At 37.9% G+C, this 21,668-nt stretch overlaps 1 protein-coding gene across 2 annotated transcripts in view; it reads left to right on the forward strand.

Moving 5' to 3' along the window:
- Positions 1–21,668, forward strand: part of ITGB8 (integrin, beta 8) — a 116,688-nt gene that overhangs the window by 60,059 nt on the left and 34,961 nt on the right. For both annotated transcript variants that reach the window (XM_006880284.1, XM_006880285.1), the window contains exons 3-6: positions 5,385–5,556; positions 11,587–11,833; positions 13,509–13,674; positions 14,233–14,391. In XM_006880284.1, coding sequence (XP_006880346.1) covers positions 5,385–5,556; positions 11,587–11,833; positions 13,509–13,674; positions 14,233–14,391 — 744 coding nt within the window. The remainder of the gene's footprint in view (positions 1–5,384; positions 5,557–11,586; positions 11,834–13,508; positions 13,675–14,232; positions 14,392–21,668) is intronic.

The following is a 21,668-nucleotide window of genomic DNA, read 5'->3' on the forward strand; positions in this document are numbered from 1 at the left end:
AAGGCTTCCCCCCACCCCAGAACACTACCCTCTTGAAAAAGTAAAAGATTCTTTCATTGTTTTACAAACCCTCCCCCAGGTCCACTCCACCATGTAGCCATCGCTCTAGACTCCTGTCAAAGTCATGATATTTTTAATTGCTCACTATGTAGGTAAAACTTAACAATAAATAATAAAGACTAAAAAAAAATTACATCATAGCTTCTTGTTTCTTGATCTGAAACCAGTGCTCCATTTTGAATTTTCACTATATCACTGGAAAAGATTGCAATATTCTGAAGTTTATGGCAACTGCTAAGTAGTTTGGCAAAGGTGATTTGGTGATTGCTGTTATGTGCTGCTGAGTCACTTAAAACTCATAGTGATGCTAGGTACAATAGCTCTGAACCCTACCCTATCCTGAGCCAATTCCACTATCTCTGGCACACCTTTCCCTATAACTGCAGTTACTGTGTTAATCCATCATCTCCTCCAGCGTTGTCTTCTTAGAAACCCAGTTGTCAGTCAGTTGTCACATGCAAACTGTATAGAAAGTTAGATTCTGGAGATAGAGGACCTCTTCTTTATCTCACCCTTAAAGTGGGATAAAATATCTGGAATCACAGCTCTGGGAGTAGTAGTACTAGTTGTGTCAAGAGAACAGGAATTTTGAGTATTCAGAGGAAGAAGTGTTCAAACTGAATGAGTAAACCAAGAGGAAAAGGAGCTGCTTCTAGAGCAGAGACACCCAGTGCATATTGGTCAGATTTTTCATATGGGACCCAGTGAAAACACTTGGAAATTCACTTAGTTCCTTACATTTGAAAATTCTCTTCTCTGTCATGCAATGTGTCTAATATAGGTATTAAGAAAAACAGCCTCTGAAATGAGACCAATCTGAGTTAAAATCCTAGTTTCTCCATTTTCTAGTTACTAATTCACGTTAAGTTCCTGGTTTAACAAATATTTTTTTCACTTTACAGACCAAGTGTTTTCTGTTGCAACTAATAATGTGCATAATCTTAACACAAAATAAGCCACGAACGATTCATAAGCAATTACGTGGTTGTGCTCCAATAAAGGCTTATTCATGAAAAAAAAAGGAAATAATAACTGGATTTACTTCAGAGCTTTGCAAAGATTAAAGGAAATACTACATGGGAAGAATTTGGGACACAAGTAATGTTTAAGAAATGGAACTGTTATTATGCAAGCTTTTATTGAGAAGCTGAAGCAGCTTACTGAGGGGTAGGGAACTAAGAAGATTGCATCTAAATACAACCCTGGAGTCTCTGGCACGGTCATCACCAAAGGAGCTGTCCAGTCCCGCTGGCTGACCTGACTTCATCAAGAGGAAGAATATAATGGCTGATTTTGAAAATCACCTACTATTTAAACACATATGCAGATGTTTTTTTTCCTCCCCAAGCAGGAAGGGTGGAAAAAGAATGAAGGGAGGGCTAGTTTTCTGTGCTGGTGATTAGAACAAATAGTCACCGAGTATGCCTTACTTGTAGCATTTACAAAGCTAGTCCAAAGCAAAAGGCCACAAGAAAATTTAGGCAGCATACAATTTGTTTACATTTTATGGAAAATGTTAATCTGCTGGTCCATATACATTGCCTTCTCTTCCCCTCCACACTGTATACAAATCACTGGAAAACCTTTAGAACAGGGAGGGGGGGAAATCTTATTAATCCTATCTTGTTTAATTCTGCGTATCCCTTTTCTAGTATGTGTGAAGGAATTTAAAAGTTCTGATGAATTCTCTTACTCTCCAGCTCGATACTTCTAGTTCGGGGCATGATTGTATGGCCAGGAATTTAGAGGACTGCCTTGTAGCATAATTGTACTAAAATATAATACAAAGAGTATTGACAGTCAAAAGAATGCATACTGGTTTGCTAGTGTTGCACTCACTCTGAGTGTGTGTATATATATATATGTGTGTGTGTGTGTGTGTGTGTGTGTGTGTGTGTGTACAGATACACACACACACACAAGCACAGATGTAAACACACATACATAAATATGTATATATATTTACATATAAAGATACATAAACACTCCACACACACACAGGTATAATGGTGGTGAAGGCATCAACTTCAGCTCTAGGGGAAGTCTCTCCTCTAATTGTTATGTACCATCCAATCAGAACCAACACATAGCTGACCTTCCAGTGGGTTTCTCAGAGGCATTTAATCACACAAGAGGAGATTACCCACCTTTCTCCTGTGGAGCAGCTGGCAGATTCAGACCGAGTGCCTTTAGGACGGCAGTGTAGCTTCTTACCACTAGGCCACCAGAGTCCCCTAACTCCAGAGGATACTCCCTATCTTTTGTAGCGTTCTGGATTTCCTTGGAAATCGCTACTATGGCATCTGTTTTTCTCCCATTCCTACTTGTTTCTCCCTGTGTTGAATTTGTTCTTTTTATATCTCAAAAGTCATTAGGTTTAGGGCACACCCTACACTGATGGGGCCTTTCTAACAAAACTTGATTCCTAAATGAGATTGCATCCACACATATTAGCATTAATGCCAGCATATATTTTGGAAATAGAATTCAGTCCTTAACAGGGAAAGTGGTGGAATTCTTTCATTTCTATATAATTTGCCAATTTTGGACACTGGAAAGACTCAGAAATTAGTTAAAAGGGGGGAAAAAACCCCATAGTTTATTTATATCCCCAGGTTACGATACTAACTGGATAAAGTAACAATTGATGAAAAGCCAACAGGAGTAACTTCAACCTGAACTTTTCACTCAAATAGGTTTTCCATGCAGAAAGTTAGTGGTTGGTTTTGCTTATGTGATTCTTGTAGGAAAGTAAAACATAAACTAAGAATTAGGAGAAATTAAAATGACACCAAATACCAAAAATTAAAAGGGTGTGGTTTCAAATTGCTTTTCTTTTATACAAAGGAGAAAGTAGGTCACCATGGGCAGGGGCGGCATTCCATTCTTTATTTTGATTCCACAGTCTTTTATTCCACTTTCAAACCTAATTGTTAAATTGGCAATATTTTTTTTTTCTAACTTTATTTTTACAGTGGGGTAGAAAGAACCAGGCTGATCCAAACATTGCAAAATAATTGAGACTGTTTTGCCGATTTCAGCAAAACTATTTGACATTTAAAGGTCAAAAAGCATAGCTTAAGGTATGCTTTCAGTGAATTAACTGCTTCTTCATTTTGAATACACAAGTCGCAGAATCCATGGCTGAAAAAAAAAAGTTAGAGCTATTTATACTTTATTTCCATTCCATGACCTAATGCCATGGGGTTTTTACATCTTTAGCATGCCAGTTGAGACATAGATGGCCTAATACGTACCAAGCCTTACCAATGAGCAGGTATTGTCATTTGCTTCCAGTTCATGGCAGTCTCGAATGTGTTAGTGTGAACTTCCCTCCACAACATTCTCAATAGCCGATTTTTCAGAAGGAAGCCTCCAGTCTTTCTTCCAAGTTGTGTCTGGACAGACTTCAACCTTCACTTAGCAGATACAATGTGAAGTACATTAACCATTTGCACCACCCAGATTGGTAGGATGTGCCCATTTTAGTATTCCCTTCATTGTCCTTAAACTCAAGGAGACCTTTGATTCCTCCTATGAGCCTGAAGCTCTCTGGTGGACACATACTCTCCCAACCTAGGCACCACCTTTCTCTCAAGAACTCCCTGTTTATAAATTAAACCTTGCATTCAGTGCTCCTGGGTTTTTGGGGGAGCTCAGATATACTCAGTATAAGAAATTAAGACTTTCAAAATGTTAAAGGTCAGGCTAATATCTAGATGTAAAACAAAGCAAACAGAATTTTTTTTTTCCACTATGAAGTCATTCATCAAATGACACCTGGAAATCTTGATTAGAAAAAAAGTCACATTTCCTTTTTACTCTTTTGTTGTTGTTGTTGTGTACCGTCAAATCAGGTCCAAATGGCACAAGAGATTTCTCCTACTTCTACTGGCACGTATTCTTCTACTTCTTTTTTAAAAAGTTTTAATAACTCTTCAAAAATATAAAAACTCATTCTTAGCTCATAGGCAGCAATTTTTTGAAAAATGTCCATGTCCTGCACTTGTGTCATTGATCTTGATTTTCAGTCGCTGCTCTAATGTTTTTATATTGCTTGCCACACTTCTAATTATACCTAGTACCAGAGATGGTCCTGCTCATAAACAGTGGCCTCCTGTCCCCTTAAGTGTGATCATCCATTTCCTCCGTAACTCTATGAGACTACTTTCCCTAAGTTCAATGCACATCCTAAATTGCATTTGTTTGCTCAGTAATTGAATTCACAATGATTTTTTTTATCATAAGACTTTCCTTTGTCTTGCCATATTCTGTGTCTTCAGCATCTAACCAATTACTGGTCCTGAATAAATTTTTAGTAAACAAATTCTGACTAAATAGTTAATTAATTGGAAATCCAACTCTCTGAATCAGCGGAACAAAAGGCGGTGAAATAAATGTATGCATCATCAGAATAGCCACTGCCAGGAAGATTCAGGCCCAAATATCCAACAAATGCCCTACATCAGTCAGACCAACATTACATATAATAAACCATATGTCTCCGTTTTTAATGAATTTCTCTTGCTTGGGAGTGAACTTGAATGGTAACATGGAAAATAAAATTATCCTTTTTTTTTTCCTCCCAGCCAGGATAAATTAAATTTTAAGCTTGTTTTATTAATTCCAAACCTGTTGGATGGAGAATGGATAACTATAACTAACCAGGGCAGAAAGATAGTAAAATTGCTATTCACTTGCAAAATGAGGGGGCTTGTGAGCTACAATGTTATTTTCCCCTGCTTTTTACTCCCATTATTCTTATGCAGATTATTTTTTTACAAGCTCTTGTGTATGTGAGGATTTTTTTAAGAAACACAGACTTAGGATTTTTCCTCTTATGAATTTTCAGTACTTAATTAGGGGTGTGACATCTAAGGACTTACATTCATATTCCAAACATAACAGTCTATAATAAACATACCAGTTGGGTTCTTTGAAAGCTGAGGCTCAAATTTGGAACCATCGAAAGGTCTGTTTTGACTAAATTTCCTTTTGGAGCAGTCTTTCCAAAGTGAAATATTTAGAAAGAATTAAGTTGGCATAATTTTGCAATGATCAGTTAACAGCATTTAAAATATTTTATTTAAATATACTCTTTAATAATTCATTTTTCCTTTTCTAAATAAGACTTAGGAATGAACATTTTCTTTAAGGCAGATTTGCTTGTACTTAATGAGAACATGTAGCTGTTTCAAGCATTTCTCTAATTTGTGCAATATTGGAAGATAGTTTCTTTTTAATATTGATTGTGTAGTTTCATTTGGTTACAATTGACATGATATGAACTAAGAAAAATCAGTGACTTTACTTCTTTTAAACAGGTTTTCATTTCAGGTGGATCAAGGAGTGAACGTTGTGATACTGTTTCCAATTTAATAAGCAAAGGCTGCTCATCTGATTCAATTGAATATCCATCTGTGCAAGTAATACCAAGAGGAAATGAAATTAATAGCCAGGTGACACCAGGAGAAGTGTCCATTCACCTACGTCCAGGTTTGGCAATTTTCAAACAATCCTCTTATAAATCTTCATTCAAAATCATACTTCACTCTATCTGCTTATATTTCAATTTATATGGCAGGTTGGAGGAGAAGTAACAGTGGGCTCTGCATCAAGAGATCAGAACTCTAGCCCTTCGTTAGAAAGTTAGGTCCCTGGATGGAACATATAGTTAAACACTCAACTACTAGCTAAATAGTTGGCAGTTCAAATCCACCCAGGGTTTCTCAGGAGATAGGATTGACTAATGCCTTTATAGTCTTAGAAAGATTATAGTCTTGCTAAGATTATAGTCTTGGAAACTTGGTAGGGAAGTTCTGCTCCATACACATACGGTCTCTGTGAGCTCACAGAGACTCAACTGCTATCAAGTGGATTCTAGCTCAGAGAGACTCATGTGTATCAAAATAGAACTAATCTCAGTAGGAGTTTCATGGCTTCTTTTTTGGAAGCATATCCCTAGGTGTTTCGTCCAAGGCACTTCCAGGTGAACTTGAACTCCAAGCTTAATTTGCAGTACTCAGGAACTCCAATATCCCCTTGCTGTAGAGTATGGGCATACTTTTCTGTCATATTAATATGTGGACATTAGCCATCTGATGGAGAATTCATTGACAAATTTTAAGCAAAGAGAGAAGAGCAATTTTGAGTTGACAAAAGGTTAACTTAATAGCATAGAGAGTAGTAGGTGTGAGAAAATGAGCCTAGAGTAAAAGCCAAATGAAGAAACTATGGAAGTAATCCAGCCATAGACAAGAAAGGCTGGCTTGGACTCCAACATGCTGCTGTGGTATGGCATATTAAAGAGCTTTATGTTACTATATTTACCTTGATAGATAATAAGAAGTGAAATAGATTGATGACTAAGCTATCAGAACATGTTATCAAATCTTGGAATCATTTAGAATGCCAATAGTAGTTTGAAGTACAATATTAAAATTAACTTCATCCTTTCTTATGTTGGAATTTCTACATCTACAGAGAGAGAAAATAGAGAAGGAAATGTTGCCATCAGCCAAATGCTGTACTTGGTTATAATGATTTTGCTCACAATTGGGCTAATCAGTCATCACTTAGATTCTGTACTGAATCTAGGATTTGGTAGGATGTTGGTAGGACCTGACTGTCTAACATTGAGAAGGGAAAAAAGACTTAATATGAGTAAGCTAATAAGATTTGAATCTCAGAATGAAAGTAAAAGTTGGATTTCCCATGACAACTGGATATTTTAAAGCTATTCACATAAGCACACACCCAAGAACATTCTCCCATTTACCTGTATTCCAGAATTAGAAAGCTGTTGAAAAGAATGAAGTCTGCACCATGGCAACAAAGTACATGAACAAGAAAACAACTGAGTCATCACCTGTTTCATTTCCCATTGTATCAAAGTACTTAGCTTACTTCCTGTGATGGACAAAGAAAGATGCGAGAGCTATAAATAAAGTAACCACTACCTCTAATCTTCAACACCATAGAGATGATAAGAGCAGTGATGATTAATTGTGAATGCGGAGGGGAAAGCCACATTGACTTTATACTTCCATTATCTGCTTTACAGTCCAGTTGTAACTGCCTTGTAGCTGACCCTTCAGTGGGTCTTTGGAAAGCAGTAAAGTGTGTAAGGCGAAATTGCTCATCTTTATCCTGATGAGTTACTGATGGATTTAGGCCACCAGAGAGAGACTCTGCCTTTGGATTAGCAGTGTAACTCCCTACAGACTATGCCAGCAGCTCCCTGTTAAAATTTATTTTAACTACTAACCCACATTACGTTATAGTGAAATGGATTTAGATAGTATATGCTAGCCAAATTGACCCTTGTTCCTTGTTTAGCTCCATTTTGGTTACATAAGTAAGTGTAACATGGTTACCCACTGCGTGGTTCAAAATTGGGAAGGGCATACACCAGGGATGTGTCCTATCTCCATACCTTTTCAACCTGTATGCAGAACAGATTATCCGGGAGGCTGGGCTCTATGAGGAGAAATGTGGGGTCAAGATGGGTGGAAGATCTATCAACAATTTGTGTTATGCAGATGACACAACCCTGCTTGCTGAAATTGAGGAGCACCTGAAGCGCTTGCTGCAGCGGGTCAAGGACTGCAGCTTCCAATATGGATTGAGGCTCAAAGTCAAGAAGACAAAGATTCTCACCACTAGGCCAATTGGCAGCATGAGGATGGATGGTGAAGAGATTGAGATTGTTCACAGCTTTAGTTTGCTTGGTTCCACAGTCAACACTCTCAGCACAAGTAGCCAGGAAATTAAAAGGCATATTGCAATGGGAAAGTCTGCTGTTAGGGACCTCTCCAAAGTACTGAAGAGCAGTGGTGTCTCTCTGGAGACTAAGGTGCGTCTAATACAGGCCATGGTCTTTGCTATCACTTGTTATGCCTCAGAGCATTGGACAGTGACTAAGGAGGATAGAAGGAGAATTGATGCCTTTGAGCTATGGTGCTGGAGAAGAGTACCGAGGGTACCATGGACTGCTAGGAAAACAAACAGATTTGTCCTGGAAAGGTTTAAATCGGGCGTCTCCCTGGAGGCAAGGATTCTGAGGTTCCGTCTAACATACTTTGGACATGTTGTAAGGAGGGACCGGTCCTTGGAGAGGGACATCATGCTTGTAGGGTAGAGGGACAGCACAGGAGGGGAAGGCCCTCTATGAGGTGGATTGATTCAGTGACTGGGGTAATTGGGATGGGTATATCAGAGACAGTGCGATTGACACAGGATAGAGCAGAGTTTAGGGCTATCGTACATAGGGTCGCTATCGACTCGACGGCACATAACAACAAGCAACAAGTAAGGGTAAACTTGGCCTGGAGAATGTACTATCTAAATATATTTCTCTGGAAAGTAACATGGGCTACTATTTGAACTAAATTTCAGGGAAGGAGCTCAGCAGCATAGTATGTCGTAGGAAGTTGTGCTGTTTACTTAAAAGCAGCACCTCTTTGATGATTTGAATCCACCAGCCACTTCGTGGGAGAAAGAGCGGTAGGCTGCTCACGTGAGATTTACAACATTGGAAACCCAATCAGGAGAGGATGATTATAACGTTGATGATGTAACAGAAACCCAAATTTACTGCTGTGAAGTCAATACTGACTCATAAAGACCCTCTATCTGATTTCTGAAGCTATAAATCTTGGTGAGAAGAGAAAGTCCTTTTCCTGCAGAATGGCTGGTGCATTTGAAGGGTTTGTTTGGCAGCCCAGCACATTACACCTTATGCTGTCAGGACTCTTTCATCTATATAACAGTCTTATTGAATATAACATAAAGATAAGCCTAAGAAACCTGCCTCTCAGAATGTTTCTCATATACAGTTATCTAATTCAAAGCCGACCTGAGAACATATGGTGGAGAGTAACAGCTCAAGGTCATAAGGAGTCATAGCCGTTCAAGTGGGAGCCCTTCAGTTTCCTGTCTCATAAGCAGAGTGGGGTTGGAGCCAGCCTGCCTACCTAGAACCTGCTACTTAAAGCTAGCCCTTCACAGGAAGTTCAAGTGCGTTGCAGATTGAGAGTGGTGATTATGATTCTCTCCAGCAGTAACTGTAAAATGAGCATACTGAGGAATTGTTCTCCTTTTTTTTTCTTTTTTGAGAAACTTCTCTCGTAGAGGCCTCTGATTGCCGAAATCTTGACGAGGCCTAGGTGCATGTGTTAAAGCTAACTCTGTAATCCAAAAAGAAGCTACAGAGCCTTATACCCTCCAACTCTTTCCTCTTGGCAAGACTTCCTCCTGCTCTTCTTCTCCGCTGAGGTCAAAGTCAGGGAGATGAGAGTTGGTTTGCCTATGATGAGCAGTCCAGGCCTGCTGAAGACCCTGTGTGTCTGCTTTATGTTTGGATCTCCCTGAATGGCTAGGCCTCCAAGGTTGTACCTTTGTTGATGCTGCATAGATTCTGCCTATTGCTGAAATCACCGCCCATACTTTTCTCAGGCCTGTGCATAGCATACCAAATATTCCAGTGCATTAAGCTTTGACGCTATGAAGTTAGAAAGCCTCCATCTGTTAGCAGGGACTCTCAATGAATCATTAAATGAAAAGCATGATGTAACCAGACCCTGGGACTGTCAGCCATATCAGTCATATGTCAAAGTCACATAAGGAAGAACCACCAACACAATTGGTAATGAAAAAGAGACAGCAGGTGGCCCAGACATGCCTCTACACCTTATCAAGATCAAAACTCCAATGCCATATTCAAGTTCAGGTCCCTTCACATGGACAGCACCTCAGTTCTTCTTACATTCTGCTTCTATTTCTCGTTCATCTGGGCCTAGGCATTATGTTAACAGTTTCCTGAATTGACCTTCACTCAGATTGCCCATGACATACGTAAGGACAGGCCTCTTCATCAGACAACAGAGAGCAAATAGAATTTGTATTCTCTGGAGGCAACCAGCTTTTTCAAGGAAGGGCTGACAGTGAGCTGGGCTTGGCTAGGTATGTCTCTGTTCTTTGAGGTTTTCCTCAGAAAAAGCAAGAAGGCAATACTAGTGGAGTTTTGCTACAGAAGGGAAAATTATTAATAAATAAATAGTCAATGGACTAATTTTATTAAGCTCCATCAAGTCAACTAAAATCCACAGCCACCCTGTGAGCAACAGATCTGAGCCTTTTCCTGCCTTGCACTATCGACACCCTCCAGGGTGCTTGACCCAGCTGTCCGTCTCTATGTCGCTCATCTTGCCACAGTGGTTATTACTGGATATGAATCATTCTGTTCTATCCATGAGTGAGCGTTGACTCACCAGAACAGAACAATTTAGTAAAATCCAATTGAATAGATAATCTGGCTGATCTATGAACCAACTTAAATGAAAATTTTATTCCTTTTAAGCACATTAATATTGGAAATGTGATTTAGTAATTAGAGGATCCAGATCAAATTGCAAATGGTTTCTACAGATTAATGTCTATTAAAAATATTTTTTTCATTCAAAACAGTCTCTGAGAGCATATCATTATTAGTTTATGAAAAGATTTGTTTTATTAATTTATTTGCTTTATTGAAGAAAATATGACTCAAAAATTCTAAATTGGCTGGTTGTAAGTGAATGTTCTTTCACAATATATTTTTAAAGTAAAAAACAACAGTACCAAGTATGTACTATGCTAGGAGAATAATCCTTCTTCACCATATTTTTATTGAGCACTAACTACGTGTTGAAAAAATACTGTCCTATATGCTCCTTAAGCCCCCGGTAGAACAATGTCAGGCACCATTTATTAAACCACTATCTCATTTTTTCTCTTAGTTAATTTTTGTGAAGAATTTTTCAAAGCAATCGATGAACAGGAACGAATTATTTTTAATTGCTTAATGCATTACCCACAGAGCTCTGGTGGTGTAGAATTAAGGTGTTGTACTGCCAACCCAGAGGAACACAGTTCAAATCCACCACTGTTCTGTGGATGGACACTCTCTTTTCATGCAATTTATTTTCTCTAAAAATCCACTGCTGGGTCAGTTATGGGTCATTCCTGACTCAGCAGTATACAACGACCTACCCAGTATCATAGTTTTCTTATATCATAGGTAAACATGTCTTAACCCAAAAGAATTAGGTCTTCCCTTCATGTAATAAGTAGTTTTCATAAGATAGCTTGCTGATTTTCTTTTAATGATTCCACAAATGCAGTCACCTATTCACATGTGGTATAAAGACACTGTATGCTGTTTTGTGCTGTGCTTTTCTAGATACCAAGGGGGGGAAAAGGTTCAGATGGTGATAAATATATTTCCTACCATATTTACATAGAGTTAGTCTATCTGTTACTATCTTCCATAGAATTGTGGGAGATGCATTGCAGATATTGGAAACTATTAAATCCAAATGCTTTTCAAATTGTTCTAACAGAGTATTCCTCATTTCATTCATTATGAGTACATTGTTTAGATTGGTAAATTGTTTTAGATGCTGAAATGTGCTTGATTAGTTGACTGTTCATCTCAAAATATTGACGTAAAAATGGAATTAGTTTTCATTCTTTTCTTTGAACTAGGGGCTGAAGCTAATTTTATGTTGAAGATTCATCCTCTGAAGAAATATCCTGTGGATCTTTATTACCTCGTGGATGTTTCAGCATCAATGCATGATAATATAGAAAAACTAAATTCTGTCGGGAATGATTTATCTAGAAAAATGTCACTTTTCTCCCGTGACTTCCGGCTTGGATTTGGCTCCTATGTTGATAAAACAGTTTCACCATACATTAGCATCCACCCAGAAAGGATTCATAATCAGTGCAGGTATAGTGTGTGATGTGGAGTTCACGGTGCCAAAGGAGATTTTTTATATATATAAATAAATTTCACTTTGTTTTCTCTTATATACAGAACTTTGTATTTTTGTCTTATTGAATTAGAAAAGGAAGTATTTGGAAAAGATATAGATAGATAGATAGATAGATAGATAGATAGATAGATAGATAGATAGATACACACACACATATATATACATATATATAAAATCTTATTATATAGTTCTTCATATAACTTTCATTCTGTTTTTTTCTTAAAAGAAAATCCCTGTATGACATTACTAACTTTGTAAAAAAACATCAATAATTAGATTGCCATGTGTTGATTAACAGTAAGAAATTGTGCTGCCAATATGAAGGTACATAGTTTGAATCCACCAGCTACTTTACTAGTGAGAGATGGGCAAGCAACTACTGTGTGATTTATTGCCTCTGAAAACCTGCTGGAGGGTCAGCTATAGGTCTATTCTGAATCAACAGTGTACAACAACAACAACATATATAATTCATTCTTTTGAAATTCTGTATTTTTCCATTGGTAATGTTTCAGACTTATTGAACTAGTATTTGTTGCACTTTAAAGGATGTTGACAGTACTGCATCTATATTTCTGTAACATTATTGAAATTGTGTTATATTGCAGGTGCCTGAAAGCTTAACTATCATGGGTAGTGTGAGTTAAAAGAAAAAGAATTCTTTTTCTTACCATTCTAAATTGGATTCTAAACTTAAATAACTGACCTTAAAATATTTCTCACACACTGTTGTCATTAGTTTGCTGAATTTCCTGAGAGGAATAAATATGTACAGTTCTTCCTCCGTAAAACATTTTATTTTAGCTTGTTCTTTCCTACTTCCATACAGTGTCTAGGTCACCTTACAGTACTCATTCCAATTTACCAAAATAACTATTCTATCTATTGGACAGAACAGGACTGACTCATCGCCTAGTGAAGCTTTATGAGCCTCCTGGAATGTAAATGCACCAGAGGATTCATTCTCATTTCCTAGAACATCATGCAGTTCACAAACGAATGCCAATAAATAATAAAAAATAATCAGTCATTAATAATTCCATTCCTAGCATCAATTTTTAAATCCAAAAGTCAATCAATGTTACAGTATTCTAACAAAACTCTCAAACTGGTTCCCAAAAAGTATTTGTTCAGTGTTCAGCGATCAATCTCTTACCCCTCTTGACAACTTGCAGTGCATATTAACACCTTAACAGCCCTGCCTATCCTGTATTAGGGAAATGATTTTAATCATCTTCATTTTGTAAACAAAACAAGCTTGGAAGCAGGAGTGGCATCCACTTCCATAATAGCTTGTCTCTGGAAACCTTATGAACCTGGAGTAAGGACAAAAGTTATACAGGTGTCAGGGACTTTCGTTCATATGGTCGCTATGAGTCGCCTGCAACTCAAGGGCATTTAATAGCAACAACAACATTTTGTTAACACTAAAACCTTAAACTCTTAGCTCTTTCTTGCAAAGAAGTAGTCACCAATGGAACTTCCTTCTGATTTCATGAAGTTCCCTGATAAAATTTTCTTGGAGTCAAAACCAAATTTCCCCTCTTAGGCCAGCCATACATTTCTGCTATTAATGTTATTAAAGTCACTACATCAAAAGATAATTTATATTTCTTCTTTTTTCTGTAGTGACTATAATTTAGACTGCATGCCTCCCCATGGGTATATTCACGTCTTGTCTTTGACGGAGAACGTCACTGAGTTTGAAAAAGCAGTTCACAGACAGAAGATCTCTGGAAACATAGACACGCCGGAGGGAGGCTTTGATGCCATGCTTCAGGCAGCTGTCTGCGAGGTAAAAGGTTTCATCTTTCTGCCTGCTTACTCAAATGAAAAACTCTCCAAATATTTTCGGATTTTTTATTTTATTTCTTATTGCTATAATAGCATGGAAAAACCCATTTCTTTACTATCTCTTATTCATGACCAATATCATTCGTTTTGTTATGTGTTTGGAATAGAGTGACTAAATTGAGAGAACAATATAAATAGAAAGAGATAATAGAAAAAGAATAACTTACTCACCTGGGAAATGTTTTCCAAAAGAGCTTATCCTCTTATACACCAGTCTCCAAGGAGGGAGCAGAAGTAGTCTTGTCACACCACAGTGGGTGACCACACTGAGAATATCTGACTAGAAATCTCGGGCTCAGAGTTTGTATGCATGAATGGCTGTGATTAAACAGAATATACTCAGTAAGAAATTCATACTGCGTATGCAACTACATTGAATTCATGCACATGATTCAAATCTGACTTCATTGTTTGTTAGCTTGAAGTGAGGTTCACTGGAAAGCAAAGACTGCAATGCAGAGTTGTGTTGTACAAAGTCTCATTACATGTTTGTTCTAAGAGTCATATTGGATGGCGAAAAGAAGCTAAAAGGTTGCTGCTGGTGATGACGGATCAGACATCTCATCTTGCTCTTGATAGCAAATTGGCCGGCATTGTGGTGCCTAATGACGGGAACTGCCATCTGAAAAACAACGTCTACGTCAGGTCCACAAGCATGGTAATGTAGTGTTCGACCATAGTAGATTTGGCTGTTTTGGTTAAAGTAAAAGTTTAAATTAGCTACTTTTTGTTCTTGTATCTAAAGGTACAGTTAATTATGTAAAGAAGCACTATACAAAGCCAGAATAAGCCATCAGAGACAGATGTGCAAGAATGTCATTTATAAACACTGATCAATGTCAATAATGCTAAAAAGGTTTGACAGCACCTTGTGATTGACCCTTTGATAGATGATAGGACATCAATAAAATGAACAAGATGAATTGATGCGGTAACTATGGAAATGGGCCTGAGTATGTCAGAGATGATGAGGATGGTACTCTCCATATCCATAGAACAGGATTCAGATCTGCTGTTAATCAGGTCTCTGTGAGCCTATCAACTTGACAGCACCTAACAGCAATAATAGTGGTTGACTCTTTGATGTATTAGAAAACACTTGATAAAAATAAAAGTGATGCAAAGTCTACTTTAAGGACACATACAGTGCAGTCTAACTACAACCAGCAAAGTCTTTTAGGCCTGGGAAATCCTCACAGTACAATAAATAGAAATGAAATAGAAATCCCTGAAAGTCTATATATAAAAAAAGACATTTTTAATATTTAAGCAGTAAACCACACAGTACATCTTTAAGTCTAAAGATTTAAGTAATAAATCATACAGGAGTTCATTGCCCATTTTTCTCCTGCAGAGCAATTGGGAGACTTTAACCACATAACCTTCATATTGACAGCACAATTCCTTACCACTAAGCCACCAGAGCTCCCCTAGTAAAGAAAGGCAGGCTTTTTATACTAGGGGCTTCATTTTTTCTCTCTGAAAACATGTTGATGTACAGAATGGACTTTGAAATCAGTGATGATTTACATTGCTTCCTGATGTTTAGAGAAAGGTGTGAATCATATGCTTAAATACAATCTTGCAGATCCACATTATCTTCAGCATAATTTATTCTAGTTGTAGAAAATCAATTCTACAATCCATCATTTATTTCTGATGCTGATAACTGTTTGTACAAATACATTATGTAGGAATTTCCAGATTTTTTTCCCTTTTGTGGTACAATACTCTTTCTTTTCTCTCATTGCTGTGGAATTGGAACAGAGTTGGGAACAATTCAAAGATGACCCTCCAGCAAATTTTCAGATCCTATAAATTGCATGCTGGTGGATTCAAACTGCTTGTCATTGAGAAGGCTTCACAACTACTTGCCCACTCTGCCACTAGATCTCATATTAAGGAGTTAAGTTCAAATAACTCTGTGCAAACTCAGAGGTACACAGTTTGATTCCTCTAGCTACTCTGTGGAGAAAAGATGGGCATTCTCCTCCCCTGCAACTTACTACCTCTGAAAACCTGCTGGAGGGTCAGCTGTGGTTTGGCTCCAACTCAACAGTACATAACAACAACATAGTAACCAGAGGTTTGTTTGTTTGTTTGTTTTTTTAAAAAAAGAATATGTATGAGCCTGTGTGTGTTTGTATGCTCTGCTAATATAATCACAATGAATTGTTGATAGGAATTTCCCAGATCATAGAATCAGATTGGATAGTACCACCCTCCTGATCTATATTGATTTCTTCACTGTCTTTATTGATCAGAACAGTCTCCAAAAACTCAGCTTTGCAAACATATTGATATCATCTGTAAGCATATACATCCCGTTGTTATGTACCCTGTAGAGTTGAAACCAACTCATAGCTGACATTTCAGTGGCTATTCCTAGGCTGTGAATTACAGAGAGTAAACTGCCTATTTTTCTTCTATGGAGCAGCTGGCAGATATGAACTGTGTGCCTTTCATTTGGCAACACAACTCTTTTATATGCCACCAGAGCATTATCAGTACTGAAGTCATATGTTAAAGCTGGGAACTATTTTCACCTGGTTCAAGGTTACCTGATGGGTACAGTCTCACTGGTTTTCACTGAAATTTTAAGACATTTTATGGCACTCTTTTGAGTTCACTATAGGATAGGACACTTCAGGGCAGAGTTTAGTAACTGCATTCCTCAAGGCATTCACTAGACTCACAACACCTAAACACTGTATGTGTTCAATAAAGACATTCCAGTTCAAATCCACTGAGTTTCTGAGATTGTAAATCTTTATGGGAGGAGACTGGCGACCTTTCTTCTGAAGAGAGGCGGATGGCTTAAAACTGCCTGCCTTGGGGAGCTCTGGTGGCCTAGTGGCAAGAAGATGCATGGCAATCCCGGAGGTACGTGATTCAAATCCACTAGATGCTCTGCTGGAGAAGGAGGGGCAATCTCTTCCTGTACCAGTCAGATCTGATTTGCCAGTACACACAACACAAAATAATAAAATAAAATAATAAAAAGAAACCCCAAAACTGGCTGCCTTCTGGTTAACAACCTGACAGCATGACCGACACTTCGTCTGGGCTGTCCAATAGAAGCATAAGTAATACGAAAGTATTTCTCTTGTAAAAAAGGGGGAAAAAAGATAAATAGATTAACCATTAACTGAGAACACCCTGCCAGATATGCTGAAAGTTTACATGATCAATTATATGACACAAATTCAATCCCTGTTGGGTTTAGTCTTTTGAAAGAAATCTCAAAGTGTAAAGATTTTAGAAAGGTAATTAGAGTTTGAACTGAAAAGAATCTAGGAGTTACAGTCATCCAAATGGTGTCATTCCATTTGCTAATTCCCTCCTACTCAGCAGCATTTGGCTTTGGCAGACCCACCCACTCCAGCTTTGTCATTCTGTATCTATCATTAACTTCCTCCTATTTAACTTCTTTCACTCTGAAATATAGTCTTAATTTACTTATTGGGGAGTGGAGGCAGAGATAGGAGGAACTATTCTACTGTGAGACCAGAAGAAGCTTTTTTTAAAAAAGAAATAATGATTATATTGTTCATGAATTGCATTATTCTTTTGAAGTTTTGCCAAGTTAGTGAAGTCATCTCTACTTAATTGCCTTTGAGTGTGTGTTCTTATCTGGGGAGTATTCCTTAAGCAAAGACATGTTCCCATAACTTGAAGACATGTAGTGTCATGCTATAGAATCTGAGAGAGTAACGTTAAAGCTTTTGTGGAATTTTTGGCAGTGCTTGGGGTCTTGCGACATCAGGAATGTAGGCAATCTGTCATGAAATTCTTTTCTCTTCTTTAACATTGTTCTACTTTTTGAAAAGAATGAACTTTTCAAAATGCTACTGATTTGGAGGACTAAGTATTGTAAACCCAGGAGCAATGCATTTGAGTATTTTTGTTAGAAGACAGTGAGTATCGTTCATATTACACAAGATGCACCATAGCTCTGAAATCTCCTGTTTAAGCTACCTTACCCTGTCCTTTCTTATTTGACTGTAACAGAACAGTGTAAAACTATGTAACCTAGGCAAGCGTAAGTAATCCAACTGTCTATGTTAGACAAGCATAGATGATCAAACACTCTCATGTAATTAACTGTCCCTGAAAATCCACCAGACAGGCAGCTATGGCTCAGTTCTGTATTAGATGGTACACAACCAAAACAAGCATAAGTATTCAAATTCAACATTAAATACCATGTTGAATGGTGTCTGCACTTTTTATCCAAGATTGACTATTTTATATATTGTTGTTGTTAAGTGCCATCGAGTCACAGGCAACTCATAGCGACCCTATGAAGGAGAGTCCTTGACGCTTGGGAGCCTTTCATCCTCTCTCCAGGTTCATAGGGTTTCTGGAGTCAAGCTATTATGGAAGTGGATGCCACTCCTCCTTCCACGCTTGTTTTAATCGGGGAGCTCCACCCCACTCTCTGTCCGCATTGGGTAGCCAACCATTAATGCATTTGACACATCAGTGTCACAGTATTTTATATATTGGAGGAAATAATTTTCTTTGGTTTCTTTAAAATTCAAACTTTATTAGGTATGTTAGAGAAAATAATTTAGAATAAAACTTTTCCCTAAATTACATGGATCAGAATTCTTTTTTGCACATATTTCATAAAGGTCAACATGAATTCTAGAAAAATAAACACACAAGCTCACTCATTGTCATTGTCACTGCCCCGCCAGTGAATTCTCTGAGGCTGTAAATAGCACTGGAGGAAATTGCCCATCTTTTTCCCTTGGAGAAGCTGGTAGACTCACATTGTCTGCCTTTGGGTTAGTGGTACAACTCCTTATCTCTTGATAACAAGATAACATATTCATAATTATCCTTTCTTACCACTGGACTGATAGACAACAACATGATGGTAGAAAGATTGAAGTTGTCAACAACTTTATCTTACTTGGATCCACAATAAACACCCTCCATACCAGCCATTTGGAAATTGGGAGATGCATTGTTCTGGGAAAATCTGCAGTCAGGGACCTCTCCAAATTATTGAGAAGCAGTGATGTCAGTTTGAGGACTAATATTTATATGATTCAGGCCATGGTTTTAACTTATTATGCCTCTGAGAGCTGGGCAGTGAATAAAGAAGACAGAAGAATCAAAGTCTTTCAGCTGTGGTAACGCAGAAGAGTACTGAAAACACCTTGGACTGCCAAAAGGACAAAGAGATATGTCTTAGAGAAAGTGCAGCGAGAGTGCTTCTTGGAGGCAAAGATCATAAAGCTTCATCTCACATTTTGGGCATGTTGCTAGGAGAGGCTATTCCATGGAGAGGGACAGAAAGAACCCTCCACCAGGTGGATTAACACAGTGACTGCAGTAATGGGCTCGAGGGCGGCAGGAAATGTGGGGATGGCACGGGATAGAATAGAGTTCAGATCTGTTGTTTATAGGGTCACTATGGCTCGTACTTAACTCAATGGAACCTAACAACAATAATGACAATTATTATCCTTTTAGTATAAATAGGATAACTAAGAGTCACTATGTTTGAGTAGGTTGTTTGAGGATATATAGCTCAAAAGCTAAAACATAACAGAACTTGGACTCATTCCATTTACATTGAGGTTAATCTTATATTAAATCTACTTTCTTCCCTACTTTGCCATGAAGTGTCTCAGCTGAAACAAAAGAAAAAATGATGATGTTTTTTAGTCCAGTGATGAGGATTTTTGATTTCTTAATGCTGAGATATAGTCCTTACTGAAGGTTATAGTCTTTGATCTTCTGCAGCAAGTGTTTTAAGTTCTCTTCACTTTCAGCAAGCAAGGTTGTGGCATTGAAATAATTCTGGCTGTTGATGAGTCTTCCAATCTTGATGTCACAGTCTACTTCATATAGTTCCATTTCTTTAGTGATTTGCTCAGCATAGGGATTGAATAGATATGGAAAAAGACACAACCCTGACACAAACCTCTCCTGATTTTAAAACCTAATATGATCCCTTGTTGTGTTTAGACAGCAGCCTCTTGGTATTATTATTATTATTATTATTATATAGATTTAAACAGGCAAAATTATATTCTATACCTTCCTCTTGAACTTAAATATGATATTTCTTTTACTACACAGATTTCTATTGAGGGTCACTGGTGTGACCTTTAATTGGTAATCTCCCTGTCCTTCTCATACCCTTCTTGGAATTCCCTTACTGCTGTTTTCAGAGCTCAGTGGTTTTTCTTTAGCCTCATTTGATAGACTGGTTGAGCTATAGGGAACTATGGTAGTCTAGTGGATAGGAAGTTGTGCTTCCAACCTAAAAGCATTCAAATTCACCAGCAAGTTTGGAAAAAAGATGGGCAATCTCCTGCTATGTGAGAGTCTCAGAAAGCCCACTAAGGGTCAGCTATGATTTGGTTTCCACTTAGTGACAATGAGATGGATTTTGGTGTTTTGTTTTGGGTTGTTTTTCTGTTTGTTGTTCATTTGTTTGGGTTTGGTTGGTTTTTGTTGTTTTTTCAATTGGGCTATTGTTGTTGCTGTTATATGCCATTGAGTCGCTTGTGACTCATAGCGACCCTATGTACAACAGCCCTAAACTCTGCTCTGTTCTGGGCCAATCGCACTGTCTCTGACACTCCCATCCCGATTATCCCAGTGACTGAATCACTCCACCTCATAGAGGGTCTTCCTCTCCTGCGCTACACTAGATTTAAATGAGACGACGATCAACAACACAAAGGATTGAGGCAAAATTCTAGGTTGTCGAAATTGTTACTAATAACCAAACTGGAGCCACGAGCAAAAACAGTCCTGACTGTGCCATTTCTCATGTAACTCCATTTAACATATGCTTGTGTTGAACTGATTTTAGAAATTGTGTTTTTCTGCACCATAACTAACATTCATGTTATTCGATTTATCTTGAACTATAAATGAATAAATATGGTTGAAGAATGTACCATCCTGATTTCATTCATAACTCTTTTACTCAAGTTTTGTTGATTCATAACAAAAATGTATCAAGTTATGATAGTTATTTTAATGCCGCTTTTAGTCAGAAATTTATGATGGTTTCAAAGTCTTGGAGAATAATTTGTAATTAAACTTGATATTTGACAGCCTTCCATTTAAGAAGGTAATTTTCATCTTTTAGTAAAGAGATTTGTTCTGGAAACAATATTTTCTTTTAAAAATAAATTGAAAACGTGAGTTGCACAGATTGTCCTTGTGCAGACACCAGGCAGCCTGACAAAGTCTCTATGTGAGAAAAACTGACATTTTGGGAAAATGGCACATCAAAAACAAATCTGATGAAATATTTATGAACTGGAGTATTCTGATGTCTTTAATAAATCATATATAAGCTGAAGAGGTGTATTCCCACTTTAGTTGAACAATCTTTCATATATCATTTGTCCACGTCCCACATTTGGTAAATAACATATGGTTAGAATTGTTGCTGTATTTGACAAGAGTCACAGACTCAGATGTTCAGGAGCCCTGCAGAGAGTAAGTGAATCAGGTCAGATAGCATGCTGAGAACCCAAGGAGTAAGCTTTACCAGTGGTTTTCCAGTGTCAAAAGTTAAAGGTCTCTATTAGAATAAGTCCAGTCAGAGTGCTCCTTGGTGGCAAGGATGGCTAAGTTCCATCTCATATACTGGGAGCTTATTGCTAGGAAAAGCTATTTCTTGAAGAGGGACATGATACTTGGAAGGCCAGCAAAAGAGAAGACCTCAGCCAAGTGGATTGACACAGTGACTTCAGCAGTGGGCTCAAGTGTGTCAGAGATGATGAGGATGGCACAAGACAGGACAGGGTTCAGGACTGTTGTTCATGTCACAAGGAGCTATACTTGACTCTACGGTACCTTGTTGTTGTTATGTGCCATCAAGTCGCTTGCGACTCATAGCGACCCTATGTACAAAAGTCCTAAACTCTGCTCTGTCCTGTGCCAATCACACTG

The sequence above is a fragment of the Elephantulus edwardii genome, unplaced genomic scaffold, assembly GCF_000299155.1.
Source record: "Elephantulus edwardii isolate Elephantulus edwardi_28Jun2011 unplaced genomic scaffold, EleEdw1.0 scaffold00007, whole genome shotgun sequence".
Taxonomy (NCBI): Eukaryota; Metazoa; Chordata; class Mammalia; order Macroscelidea; family Macroscelididae; genus Elephantulus; species Elephantulus edwardii.